Below are 14,178 nucleotides of genomic sequence, written 5' to 3' on the forward strand. Positions count from 1 at the left end.
AAGAAATGTCCCCTTCTCCTCACTAAAAATTGTGCACAAGGCAAAGCAGACCCAAAGGCTGGCTAGTACCTGCGGCAACTTGTCGCCCCTGGATTTGTAAAATAGGAATACGGCACAGCATATTGGGGGGGGAGAAAAAAATTGCAAACACGTGTAGCGCACTACGCCTGTGCTTGGCAATTTCCTTCTTTTTTCTTTTTTCTTTTTTTTTGCAAAAAGTATGCTTGACCAACCAACACTTGGGTAGAGTCCACAATCGTGAAATTTACTCCTTTTTTAACTGTGGGGTGGAAATGCGCGTATAAAAATTTTTTTATTTTCGTACCTCCGTTCGGTAGTGTGCTGTAGTGTACCGTTCGGTGAGTTCGTTGGACATGTGTGGACGGGAGGGCTGTGGTCGTTCGGAAAGAGCGGTTCGGGAAAGCTGCCCTTCCAGTCGGTGCGCCCAATCGGCGCGTCGCTTCACTCGTTAAAGGCTTAAGGACACGCAAGACCGCCGCACTGCATACGCTTACGCCAATGCACATCGGGGGACGACTTCACAAAAGTTTGTCATGTCATGAGGGGATAAACTTGCACGGGTATAAGTACGCACGTTTGTGGAAATATATTTCTACATTTTTGCATGCTCATGCGTTCGTGCGCACTTTGGCCAAATCGCAGGGGAGGCTCCAGTCCAAGTCAGGCACACAATTTGATGAAGCGCATTGCGCATATGTACCTTGTGTGGAACAAATAAAAGGAAGCAAAGAAGAAGCAAGCAGAAGAGGCAAGCTGAAGTGGACGCAAGCAGACACAAGTATAACAGCACACAAACAAAGAGAACCAAAACAGGGAGAACACAAAATGAATAACAAAGTGACGAGAAACATAGAAAAGAACCTCCTAGACGCGCTGCGCGATAAGGAAAACGAAATAGACCTGGAAATTAAAAGATACGAAAAACTGGAAAAAAAAATATACGATGATAATGATGAAGAACTAGAATTTATAAAAAATAAAAGATTACAACAACTTAAAAATAAACATAGTGAAAATTTAAATTTACTGAAAAAGGGACATGGAATATATAAGGAAATTTTATCAGAAAAAGAATTTTTCGAAATCTGTAAAAGGTCAAAAAATGTATGTTGCCATTTTTACCGGAATACCACCTGGAGGTGTGAATACTTGGATAGCAAATTGATCAGCATGTCGAAGAAATTTCTACATATTAATTTTGTTAAGATTAATGCTGAGAAGTCTCCTTTTCTCTGTGAGCGCTTGAAAATCTGGTGCATTCCTACCTTGATGCTTATTCAGAATGGAAAGACTGAGCATTCCATCATTGGCTTTGACGAGTTAGGCGGCGATAATTTTTCCGAGCAGACTCTCATTAATGTTTTAAAGAAATGGAAGTTGATTGATTCGAGGGAGCCTGAGGATTGACTGCTTTGTTTTTGCTCATTCGTATTTGCACGCACCATGATTAAAGGGGCTTATTACCCTGTACATGTGTTGCCGGCTTCCCTCTGTGAGTATATCCCTTGTGTGCGTCGCTGATTATTTTTTTTTTTTTTTTTTTTTTCTTCCCTCATTTGGGTTTCCCCCGTTTTTATGTAATCATGCCGTATGGGATCATGGAACTTTGCCCACACCTTTGCTCATTCATTTCGCGCCCTGCCCATTTGGTTCCCTTTGCAGCCGCGTTGTGCAACCCCGTGTATTCACGTCATTACAAGAGAGTAACCCTTTGTCATAATTAAATTGTGATTTTTCCGCTAGTCTGACGAAGTTGCGCGTGAGTAGATGGCCAGGCGACTTCGGTTTCATAAGCGTCCCTTTTGTGGTAGCGGAGGAGAGCAAATATTTTTTACAGCCCAGTGGGAGGTTGTTTTGATAGGATGCCGATAACTTCCAATTGTTGGGCGCACAAGGGATGAAAAGATGCTCAGGAAGGAGGCATAACCCCCACACGTATTATACGTCTTTCCCTATAATCTGCATCATGTCCATGAATTCCAAAACCTCCACGTCCTCCTTCCCACGTCCCTGACACAATTCAGAGTTTACAATAATCGCTCGGATGAGGTCGGACATAAGAATGTACTTGTAACTGATGGGAAGAAAGTCGCTAACGATGGTGTATAAAAAGTCGGAAAGCCTTTTTGGAACGTTCTTTTTTCCTTGGAAGTTGCCGCAGGCGCCATTAAGATGGGCACCACAATTGGCATTACCATCGCTACCTCCATCATGAATTACGTAAAATGGGCGAAAGATCGAAATTCTCCGTTTGCATGGATTCCTCTTGAGCGCATCAACAATGAAGTCGCAGTTGCTCAAGGACAAAATGTTTATGTGGTCCACCTCGTATTTTCTGTTCAAATTTAATGTATTAAAAAATTCGTCTTTTTCTTTTTCATCATACGTAAAAAAACTTACGAGGGGGTTCATATTCTCTTCATCATTTTTATGCAATTCGTTGTTGGACATTCCACTTTGTTTTTCTTTCGTCGTCTCGGTATGCCTTTTTTCGGCTTCCAAATTGTTTTCCTCATGTGTGCGATCATGAGCATGCTGCGTACCTCTGGAAGCGAATTGTCGAAGGTGGTCCTCGATGTTTCCTTCTAGAGGAGGGCATTTCAATTTGTCGGCCAAGTTGTGATCTGAAAAATACACTATGTTGTTCCTAGTCACATTTTCGTATTTGAAATGGCAAAACTTCTCACTTACATAAATTTCTTTACAAAGAATTGACAAGTCCAGGTGTGCAATTATCTGCTTGTAAAAGTTACTACTTCTTACGTTTTTGTCAAAAAGGATAAACTTGTAAGGTTTAAACGCCGCCATTGGGGAAAATTACGAAGAAAAATAAAAAAAAAAAAAAAAAGCTAGCTGATCAGATAAAAATCGTTCTACATGGTTGCCAACTTACGATGCAGTGCGGATACAAATCAAGGAAACTACGTCAACGGGTGTGGGAACATTATTGAGAAGCGGCGCGTGCACGTGAACACAAATGTATATGCATTCGAAAGTATGACAAAAATGGTTAGCAGAGTTTCGTCAAATGTAATCAATACTCCACGAGGAAAAAATGGAAAAAAAAAATTACAAACAGGCAAGGTGTAATCGTTCTACCGTTCGTGGGGTGGAAAAGGTGATAACGCAGTGATGAGGGGGCACAGCCGAAATGTACCCTTATGTAGAACGCATAGTGTGGATGGTTCCCTTTTGAACAGATTAACCAAACGGGAAATAATCCAATTTAACGAACGTTGATGAGGCACATCCCGATGCGGCAGTTGCTTCTTTTTTCTTTTTTTTTTTTTTCTTTTTTACTTTTTAGGGCAGGAAAGTTCACCCGTGAGTGTACGTGACTCGTTTAATGGCACAACTGCGCGTCGGCTTACAATTTCACTTATAATTTCGTCCTCACATAGGATTTGCAACTCGCCCTCGAAAGTTTCCTTCTCGCTTGATTTTTTCATTTCCAAACGGGAAAGGCCAACTGGCTGCCTCGTGAAGCACCAATCGCTGACTAATCTGAGAGAGAAAAAAATGAAGCATTATCAGACGTAGCAACTGCCCTAGGAGGTCGTGCAATTTTCTGAGGAGCTGACAAAATGATAAAATGTGTAAGGGACAGAAAGCAGAGGAGAGGCCTTTTTTTCTGGTGCCATAAGAGAAGCGTGTTTGTGCCAAGTGAGAGGGATGTTGCAAAATTATCAGCCAAGAGCCTAGGCAATTATGCATTCGACATTTTAAGAATATCGAACGAAAATAAAGCCATGTACGAAATGTTTAAGAAAAGAATAAACGATGAAATAGGTTCATTCGACGCAAAGGATTGTTATAGGGTGTTAAAATCTTTGGAAATAAACAACAAGCTGAATGAAGAAGAAGATATGGTAAAGAATGTTCTGCATCAGATATCTGTACACACATGGAAATATTCAATCAAAGAGATATGTGACATTTCTTTTTTATGTTCCAAGTTAAATTTGGTGTACATTCCCCTGTATGCATCCCTATCCATTTCGTTTTTGAACAAAATCAACTTGGCAACCCCTGAAAATTTATCCATTTTAAGTTTAAGTTTTTGTAAAGTGCAAATAAGAGATGTAAATCTGTTTAACCGAATAGCCATTGCAACGTTGAATTTGTTACACATATTTGACGTGGAGAATTTGGTCAATGTGCTGATTTCGCTTGCCTACTTGGACATTAAAAAAGACATGCTATTGTACTCATCTGTGGACATTTTTGTAAAAAATAAAAACAAGTTGAATGGTGATCAGCTGGTAAAAATTGCACACGTATATTCCAAGTTCGACTTTGTAAGTAAAGACATAAACTCCCTACTTGTGGGGAGAATTCCCGCGTTCGTTTCGCACTTAAACAATGTCCAGCTGGCCGAGTTAACAATTTCGTTAAACAGGCTGGGAGTTCACTCGCACGATACTGATAAATTTGTTACCAATGTGAACTTGTCCCACTTAGCATTCCCTGTTGCCATAAAAGTGATGAAAATATTGTCCAGCGTAAATAGAGTACACCGCGTACATCACGTCAACGTCGAGTTTAAGTACGACCAAATTTTGTCCTGTGTGCAAAATTTTTTATTTATTCATGGGAGGGGAAATCACCTGAACGGCAAGGTGAATTTTGACACTTTGCACGATTGGAAGAAATATCCCCATTTAGGGAGCGACAGCAGGAGTGACTGTACAAGTGACGGCAGGAGTAACAGCAGGAATGCTTTCCTCACCGATGTGGTTAGTAAGAAAACGGCCGAACAGGGCACTGAGGGTGGCAACCCATCGGCGGATGACGAATGGGAGGAGCCATTTCGACTAGGCCACCTTACCAGTGAGTACAGTCCCATTCATGATGTGCAGAGCAGTTCTCAGTTTTACTTCCCAGTTTTGGATCACACCTTAAACAAACCCAATTCCTGCGGAAGCGAAATGGAGAGCCGCGTTTTTTCTGAAGAAGAAATAACCCAGCACTATCTGCGGTACAATTTGAAGCAGAAAATAAATCCCAATTCGGTGTGCCATTTGAATGTAGACCTATTTGAATGTCTGGTGAATTTCCTTCTACAAAATTGTGTAAGTGAGTATGAAGAAAAGTTGAAATATTTTTTAAATTGCATAAGTCGAGAAATTATTCTTTCAAAAGAGTACTTAAATTTCAATTGCCTAATAAAAATTTTTTCCGCCTTATTTAAAACTCCAATCATATGGAACTTGTCACTTTTAAATTGGAGTTCCGTCAATTGTGCCAAGGGGAGGAAGAAGTGCCTATTTTATATCAACGAAGATACTGATTTTTATGAACAATTATTGCAGCGCTATTTTTGTATTTTCCACTCATCTGAGAATGCCGATAATCACAGCTTGGTTCTATGCTTTGTGGTGAATCTGTTGAATGGTGAGGTGAAGCATGCGCACAGAACGTCAATAGAAAAGTGCTTAGAGCATTACGCGTCGGTAAGGAGGAAGGGTAAAGACGAACAGGTCGGCTACCCCATAGAGGACCAAAGTGTGTATACTTTTGTGGAGTATTTTTGCAAGGGTATCACCCTGTGGGGGAAAAGCAAGCACCGATTCGATGCAGCTGTGGAGGAGGAAGCGGCTCCACCAGAGGAAAACTCACCCTTGGTGTATACCTTCCCCTACGCGATGAGGGACAGCGTGCCAAATAAAATTCTCACTTTAGAATTATTTAGAATTGTTCAAAATTTTACGAAAAATGTGAAGCAGAACTTTAAGGAGGACGCGTACACAATATCGCTGTTCGAGTTTGACAACTATGTGGCTTACTTATTTTTGGAGCCGCAGGATTTTTTCTACTCCCCGTGGGAAAGGACAGAGTTGGACTTGTTAAGGAGAGTCAGTGTGCGGAATGAAGTCAGGGAAGAGGCGCCTCAGTCCGCTGAATCTTCTGACATGAAAAACGAGGGGGGGGGAGGTACCCACCCAGTTGGAGTGCCAAAAACGCAGGAAGGGAGCGGTACCCCCCAAGGTGGAAATGCGCAGACAGAAAAGCAGCAGCTGCTTCTAATTTGCGACATGTCGTACAACCCGTATGAAATTTTTCAGAACAATAATTATTTCGTTAAGTCGGAGACATTAGTAAAAATAAATTACTTGCTGATTAAGGGATACAGTATAATCGCCATTCCGTTTTATTCCTGGAGGTGCATGAGTTACGAGGAAAAGCTGGGCTCCATTAGGGCGCTTCGGCACAGCATCTTGGACGGGCAGGGTTGAATTGGTTAAGGAAACCGGCGAAAGTTCTCTTCAGGGCCGTGGGGCGGCACACCTGATGCGTATATGTCAATGCTGTGAAGGAAGCTACAAATTGACGCATAATCACATGCATACTGTTTTGAACCTATTTATGGCGTCTGCGGCACCTTTCTCGGAAAGGGTTTGCCCAAATGGGGGTGCCTTTCTGCACACCAATGGGTCCCCCAACTCGTTTTTTTTTTTTTTTTTTTTTCGTTTATTTTTATTTTTTTTCTTTTCTGTACATACACTGATAATTCGCAGCGAAAGGGCACCCTGTTTGTTTTGCCTCCATCCCCCCCTTGGTTATCTTCCCAAATGAAGGGATACACCGATGGGGAACCCATTTTGTCTAAATTGTTCCCACGCTTTAATTAGTAACTAGACGTATCTTTTGTGTTTTTTTGAAAAATATTTCCTGTAACTTTCTTAAATCGCAAGAATTTCCCCTTTGTCGTTAAATTATTGACGGCTTGTTTCTTTGTGTCAATTTTGTGCGACCACTGTGTCTCTTTACGTTTCACCTTTGGAGGGGTGGTGGGACACATGCTCTGTAAGTTTTTTGTCTACATGCGCATATCCCCATTTGGTGAAGTATCTCCCTCGAAAATATGAAGGGCCCGATTTTGAAAATCCTACTTTTCGCGGTGCTTTGCAAATGCGCACTGTTGGTCTCAAAGGGAGGGGGAACCCCATCCTTTGCAAGGGGAAAGACTCACCAGATTAGCGACTTGAATATAGACCTGTGTACGAAATGAGGAGGGTACAAAGGAGGGGGATCCCTCTTCTCGGTTGCCTCAGTGTATCAGCGGGGTGACGGCTGATGTATGGGTAACGTGGAGACTTCCCCGTTATAGCTGTATAATACAACCCATCTATGCATAGAAGTGAATTTACTTCACATCACTTCGGATCACTTCACTTCATTTTTTTTTGTTTTTTTTTTTTCCCCATAAGCGTACCATAACAAGAAGCAAAAAGCGTTTAAGTTGCAGTTAAAAGGGGAGACGGCAACTTTGGACACCCCATTAATTATTCTGCAGCCAACGGTGAGAAAGAGTTTCGCCAGGGAAAATGCACAAAGGGGGCATTTTTAATTTACAAATTTAGTGGATGGGTGAACATTTGCAGTTTGTGCAGAAAATCTTATGCCGCACCAAATGTAGCTTCGTTAGCGTAAGCCCTTAGATGGTGACCCCCATTTGTTGAGTCCACCTTGAACGTTGAAATGTGCGCATGGAATTTGCAGGAGGATGTCCCGCCAGGCGAATTGTATAACAGATATTTGGATGAAATGGATGATCCCTTAAACATTTGTAACTTGAAAAATTGAGAAAAGTTGAGAAAAATCTGTGCTAACAAAACTACAATTGGAATGCTCTTAAAAATGGGAGGGAAGAAAAGGGACAACGGGTGTTGCCACCCACCCACTGGGTGTTTTACTTTATCTTTCCAACGTAATGATGCAAAAAAATGCGCTTCCTCCCTTTGCAGCTGTGACGGACATTTTACGCAACTTAGTGGACTCCTTCGAACCGGTATTCCGACCAAGAGGTTTTATTTTTGATTTCCTGCCCGGGCGAGCCAACTTCCACGCGCACCTCACGTAGGCACACATTTGAACAAATTTCCCCCCCCTTCTCAGATAGAGCAGAAGAGGTTCTTAGATAGGGTAAAGAGGAAAAGCGTAAAAAAAAAAAAAAAAGGAAATAAAATATTTTGCTCCACAAAAGGCACGTAAGCCCTCCACTTCCCCGCGCACACACACAATTATGCCAACTTGAAACGACTGCATTTCAGTTTTTAGATGAAGTCGAGGCACATGTCAAATTTTATGAAAGTTTTTCCACCGAGTGAAATTTGCGGTAGGTTTAGGGGAAGCGACGAAGGAGGGGTTCTTTTTTTTTTTTTTTTTTCTCTTCCTTTTCTTCTTTTTATCTTCTTTACAGAAAGTGTTTGCACAGCAATACGGCAATAAGTAGGGAAATCAGGGGGGAATGCATCTCCCACAGTTGTTCCTACCACTGTCACCCCTATCACCATTGCTCCTCCCGCGCGCCTAAATATGTAGACCTAAGGTCTGCAAACGCATGTAAGGTGTGTCCCGCTTTATGTTCACTCCCCACCCACTTGTACCATTGCAATGTGAAACAACTCACGAATATATATGACCCCATATTGTGCTGCAAATTGGAAGTGACTTGATACCACCCCACAGGGGAGGAGGCGTGCTCACCACGGATCATACTGTTTATACGTACGTATCGCGCTACATATACATGTGCGCGTAATGAAAATACATGGAAGGAATTACATAAGACATATCTCTTATGACATAAATGGTTATATTATCGACTCGATGGGGAATACGTTCCTTGTTAACCCCCCCACAAACAGCGAATTGTAAGAATGGGAACGTGTTTGCTTAGAACAGCTGGGGTATAAAATTCACCCCTTCTACTTTGACAGATGAGTAGCGGGGTAGAATACAAAAGTGGCTGTTCTCCCATTTAGTCGATTACAATAACGTGAGGGTAGGAAAAAGGGGCACTACGAATTGGTACATTTGATGGGAAAATAGGACACCGCCCTGTACTGTAAAGCTTTATGCTTCTCTGAAAGTGCTTTTTTTTTTTTTTTCTTTTGTTTTCATTAGCATGCGACGGATGAACAAGTAGTTTCCCGTTCCCCCTGTGTAACGCTCCACTTACAGACGTTTTTTCACTTTCTTTCTTTCCCCCACTACTATACATAAAAAAAAAAAAAATATGAAATGTAGGAAAGAACGTTGCTTCCTGCGATTGACTCGAGGCAGGGAGAGGTGGCTACCCCCGAACGGACAAAGCAGCATATAATGGTGGCATCACTTTTGCCTCCTTCCCTCATGTGTCAAGTGTGACGCGACATACATGAGAAACTGCATGCACAGCTAAGGAACAAAAAAGGGGGAAGCTCACACATAGAGAGACATTCACAGAAAAGCGAAGGAGAAAAAATACTCCCTCCATCTAGCAGCGTCGTTGGGGTCAGCCACCTGTTTCTGGTGGAAAAAAAAAAGGAAATAAAATATGCGTAAAGAGAAATCTCTTTTTCGATTAACAATTCTGTTATAAAATTTACAAGAAAGGGATGACACGCCGCTTCACTTCACATTCTTTCATTGGATCTGAGATTCCATTTTGTTGCTAAATTTTTTTTTTCTTTTTCAACAGGAATACACAGTTCATTTTCTTGGGCCGTGTCAATTTTTTCTTTTTTTTTTTTTCTTCCTACATTTAGTTTCCGACTAGTCCCCCCATGATGATATTTGCCCTTTTCGTTATTCCCAAACAGTTTAGAAAAAGGAAAAATAGCGCTAGAACCTGGAATGAGAGGTACCACGATCTCTGTGTTTCCTTTTCTGAGTAATGACAGAAATTTTAGCTATGCACGTGTGTGCTCCACCAGGGATGCATAAACATTTTGTTAGCATGGCGGCACATTTTTTAGAAGGGTAACGCCATTTATACTTGTATAAAGGCTCACCTCATTTTGGCAATTCTATGCCGTGGCATTATGGCCGCCAAAAAAAAAAAAACGTACGCACCTCAGCAGGGCCGTAATGCTACTCTCCGCGCTCAACCTTTAGAGCCTTTCAGAAAATATAATACAAATGATTGCGTTCGAATAGGAAAAAATACTCTAACGCGTTAGCGCCGTTGTGCTTCACAAAAGGGAAAAGGAAAAGCTTCACCCATCATTATATAATACACGCGTATGGTTATATTACCTACTGCCCACCTACATCCATGCTAGTAGGCAGAAGCAATTATTTTTTACATTCCAACGCGTCGGTATATATAATTTCATACGAGAGGAAGAAACATATCCCTGGGTATAATATTTATATATATGTATAACATTTTTTTTCAAGCATAATTTTTTATTTCGTTTTTCGCCCCCTCCGATTCTTTTATTATTATTATTACCAAAATTGGTTCGTATTCATTATTTTTTTTTTAAACATTTAAAATTGTTTTTTTTTTTTTTCCCTTTTGGTAATATCTACTGTATATATGTTTACGCATTTATATGCTAGATATTTCTGTGACAAGAGGTTCTTCATTTTGTAATTGATTACGTTACATGTTTGTTATGTTATTCAAGAGGTACCTTTCAAAGCTTTTCTTCTCCTCCCATTTTTAATATTTTTTTTAATTCAAGCTGTTACAAATAAAAAAGGAAAGGGCCGTTTCATTTCATTATCTTATCGATTACATTATTTTTTATTTATGTTGTTTGTTTGTTTGTTCCTTTTTTTTTTTTTTTTGCGTTCATATAAATAACGTCCTTTTGCCCCTTTTGTTACGTCATCTCCACTTATATCTACGTACATACATACATATGCTGAGGCGTACATATGTATATATATGCCTATGAGCACTTGTTGACTCCTCTTGCTCTCAGATAAATAAAGCCGTTTGAGCAGTGTATGCATACGTTTGGATTACCGCCTGCATAAGCTCGTTAAAGCCGCCTGAAGTGTACAGCGCACCCGTACAGCTACGCAAACGTATTCGTATTTACCTCATTCAGCAACCACCCCGTGATTTATGCAAAATGGCAAACACAGAGGAACCGTCACAGGAACGAGCCGAGAATTCGATCCAGGTATAAACCACAGCGCCCTTGTGGTGTAGCCCAGAGGAGGGAATGCAGAGCGCCAAAAAAGGGAAATATATGACGCCACAGAAAGTGCCGAATATGTGACTCGGCGAAACATGGAGAATGAATAACGGGACAACACATGGAGAGCACTTAACATGAACAAAATAAACGAACCTCAATATGGGGATCCAAATGTAGATCCAGTTGTAGACCCAATTGTAGATCCAATTGTAGATCCAAATGTAGATCCACTTGTAGACCCAAATGTGCCTCCTTTTCTTTTTCCATTCTCCTTCCCGGAATTATTTCAAAAAAAATACATTTCGGCGCGACTCTCCGTTGCCATGCACAAAACGGGCGTATGGCTCATTTATGTTTTGCCCTGTTCCCCTCAATCGTGTGTATCTGTGTAAAATTGGGTTGGACGCCCTTCAAATGTTAAACGCGAAGCCAGATTTACACTGGCGTTGAAATTTTCCTCATTTTGTACTTCTTCGTTCATTTTTTGCTACTCTGTCTGTTTTATTTTTTTTATCTCTCTGCCACGATGAGTATTTTGTGTGCTTCCCTTGACGTTACCGCATGCACGCGCTTCTCCACACATACACATACGATGGCTTCTCCCCCCCCCGTGCATCGCAATTTCGTCCAACTCAGGCGCGTCCACCAAGAGGCGAAGCTGTCGCCTGCCGCCCATGCACCCATGTACACATAACCCCTGACTTGTGTATACATCCTCTTACTGCTTCACCCCCCTTTGTAGGTATCCATGACGAAAAAGCCAACGTTCTATGCTCGTATCGGAAAAAGAATGTTCACCGGAAATGAGGAAAAGAGCCCATTCGACGAAGTCATAATAACAGGTTTGGGCAGCGCCACCAAAATTGCAATTGGTGCAGCGTCCATAATGGAAAAGGAAGACGTAGGTAAGTGTAAATATACGTATTTGTACTTATGGGATGTTTCCCTTGGTTGATGTGAATCCTGCACATCTGACTGCTCACCTCACCGCGTTGAATTCCATTCCTCACCCGTAGGGCAAATCACCAAAATTCAAACCGCCTACTTTAGCTCGGATCGGATAAACAGGCGGATACCCAAAATAACGATCGTTCTGAAGAAGCACCCAGATTTTGTCCCCAACTAAGTGGAGGATGTGGAGAAAACCTGTGGCGGATAATACAAGGGCCAAAAGAAAAATGCATATGCCGTCTGGGAACCAGCCAAGCATGTATATGGTGAGAAGTGCACCTTTAAGTAAGAGCAGAACACAAGAAAAAGGGCTAAACAGAAGGATCCAAAGAGGAAAAAAAAAACTGAATGCGCCATGTCTGCATCAGTTTTTTTTTCTTTTTTTGAGCACTCACCCCGCGATCTTTGGCAGATCCCGTTGTGCAGAGGTGTATAAGTACAATATGCATATGCACCTGCCGATGGCGACGTGCCGAGGGACTCAGGCTAACACAGTGCCCACGCGAAACACATCAACATGCGCGCGAAACGAAAATTACAAGCCCAAGAGGGACACCGAGGAAGTAATACGAATGTCAAGATCGGAGCACGGAGGAATCATCTGTTGAGAGTGTCATTTATATATATATACATATATACACGCCAAAAAAAAAAACAAAATTGGAAGAATTGCTTACCATATTTATGTTTTTTTGTATATATTTATTTTTTTCCTTCCACGTGTGTGTCTATATATGTATATACATACGTGTGTGTACATATCCCCCTGTACATATATGCGTGTATATATATGTGTGTGCACACATCCTATATATACATGTGTATGTGTTGTTGTTTTTTCATTCCAGCCACCTTTCATTTTTCACGTTTTCCCTTCACCGTTACACACCTTGCATGCTTAAATAACTTTTTTCTTTTTTTTCCCCTCGTGAAAGCTTTTAATTTGATTGATCTTAAAGCGTTTTACTATATTTGTACACATGCCACAACACACCTACGCGAGATTGAAAAAAAAAATAATAATAAATAAAAAAAAGGACACTTCGATAAACGGACACAAAACCCCCCACACGCATATACATATATATACACATATCTACCCACCCATATATATATTTACGTGTATACATGTACATGCCTGCATTTATCTTCCTATGCCTGCTTTACACCTGCACCTTGCTACCCATTCATGCCAGCGCAAGCCCCACCCATATTCATATACGCATATAGACACATATATACGCTCACATACTCAGCTCACACTTTTTAATTCATCCCAACATTAAACTATGTGCATATTTCTTCTTATTAAATTCATTTTGAAAAAAAAAAAAAGGAAAAAAAGAGGTCAACAAGAAGGAATGCTTCTTAAGGGAGAAATGTGACAACGGAGGTAGGGACCCCTCGCATTGTGTGCCCAATTCGGGGGAAGGTTAAGGGGCCCCAGTGCGATGAGGATGCTGTTCTGGAAGAAAGACCCAAGGGGGTCTCGCAACTAAATGGAAAAATGGGGGTTTGCAGCGGTGTCATCCGTTTGAGCGGCGTTATCCGTTTTAGGGATACTCATATGCTATGCCCGTGTAAGGAGGCGAGGCGGAAGCGGTACAACCAGATGTACACCCATGTGTCAGGACGCATAGTCCCAACGCTCTTTTTTCTCTAGTCGGTTTACAAATGTTTGAAAAATCCCAATTTTTGGGATGGCATCATTTGGAATCGAATGGCGCAGCAAGTTTGTTGGCATAAATTGGCCATTGCTTTCTCCACCGGAGGAGTGCACATAGTGAGGTAAAAATACCCAAATGAAGAACCGTCATTAGGGAAGATATGTGTAAACATATGCTGATACGTGTAGGTATTCCTTCCCCCCTCTTGATGGTACCCCCCGAGCACTTCCCTGCCCATAATTTTTCGGCTAGTTGGTATTTGCCACGTAAATGCAAAGGAGAGCTGTCTCTTGGAGTTGGATTTTAATCATTCTGGTTTGTGCTACTAAGGGTGGGCGCTCTTCCCTCCATGTATGGACAAAGACGAAAGGGAAAAATGATTCTTACGATTAGATGGGTCACCACATGTGGGCGTCCCTATGGTTTAGGGATCAGCATTCGTCCCCCTTTAAATGTTACACACTGAGAATTTAGCATAGTTCCGCTTACTGAGCCTTTCTATTTTTCCCTGTTTAGATCCCCCTTGACTAGGATGTCGTGGTCGTCCTCATCGGCGGATGCTCACAAGGGAAGATCTACACAGTAGGTGGGAGCGAAATCATCACCACGTTAGTTAA

The 14,178-nt window shown here is 41.5% G+C and overlaps 4 protein-coding genes across 4 annotated transcripts; 3 read left to right on the forward strand and 1 right to left on the reverse strand.

Annotated features, from left to right (window-relative positions):
* Positions 1-846: 846 nt before the first annotated feature.
* C922_02210 (hypothetical protein) lies at positions 847-1,428 on the forward strand (the record flags this gene model as incomplete). Its single annotated transcript, XM_008817809.1, has 1 exon — positions 847-1,428. The coding sequence occupies one exon, from the start codon at positions 847-849 to the stop codon at positions 1,426-1,428; it is 582 nt and encodes a 193-aa protein (XP_008816031.1).
* A 531-nt stretch (positions 1,429-1,959) lies between these two features.
* Positions 1,960-2,829, reverse strand: C922_02211 (hypothetical protein; the record flags this gene model as incomplete). Its single annotated transcript, XM_008817810.1, has 1 exon — positions 1,960-2,829. The coding sequence occupies one exon, from the start codon at positions 2,827-2,829 to the stop codon at positions 1,960-1,962; it is 870 nt and encodes a 289-aa protein (XP_008816032.1).
* A 776-nt stretch (positions 2,830-3,605) lies between these two features.
* On the forward strand, positions 3,606-6,257 carry C922_02212 (hypothetical protein; the record flags this gene model as incomplete). The annotated part of the gene is made up of 1 exon (XM_008817811.1): positions 3,606-6,257. The coding sequence occupies one exon, from the start codon at positions 3,606-3,608 to the stop codon at positions 6,255-6,257; it is 2,652 nt and encodes an 883-aa protein (XP_008816033.1).
* A 4,820-nt stretch (positions 6,258-11,077) lies between these two features.
* C922_02213 (hypothetical protein) lies at positions 11,078-12,069 on the forward strand (the record flags this gene model as incomplete). The annotated part of the gene is made up of 3 exons (XM_008817812.1): positions 11,078-11,281; positions 11,686-11,848; positions 11,960-12,069. 3 exons carry the CDS (start codon positions 11,078-11,080, stop codon positions 12,067-12,069), a joined length of 477 nt encoding a protein of 158 aa, XP_008816034.1.
* Between the last annotated feature and the right edge of the window lie 2,109 nt (positions 12,070-14,178).

The sequence above is a fragment of the Plasmodium inui genome, assembly GCF_000524495.1.
Source record: "Plasmodium inui San Antonio 1 unplaced genomic scaffold supercont1.7, whole genome shotgun sequence".
NCBI lineage: Eukaryota > Apicomplexa > Aconoidasida > Haemosporida > Plasmodiidae > Plasmodium > Plasmodium inui.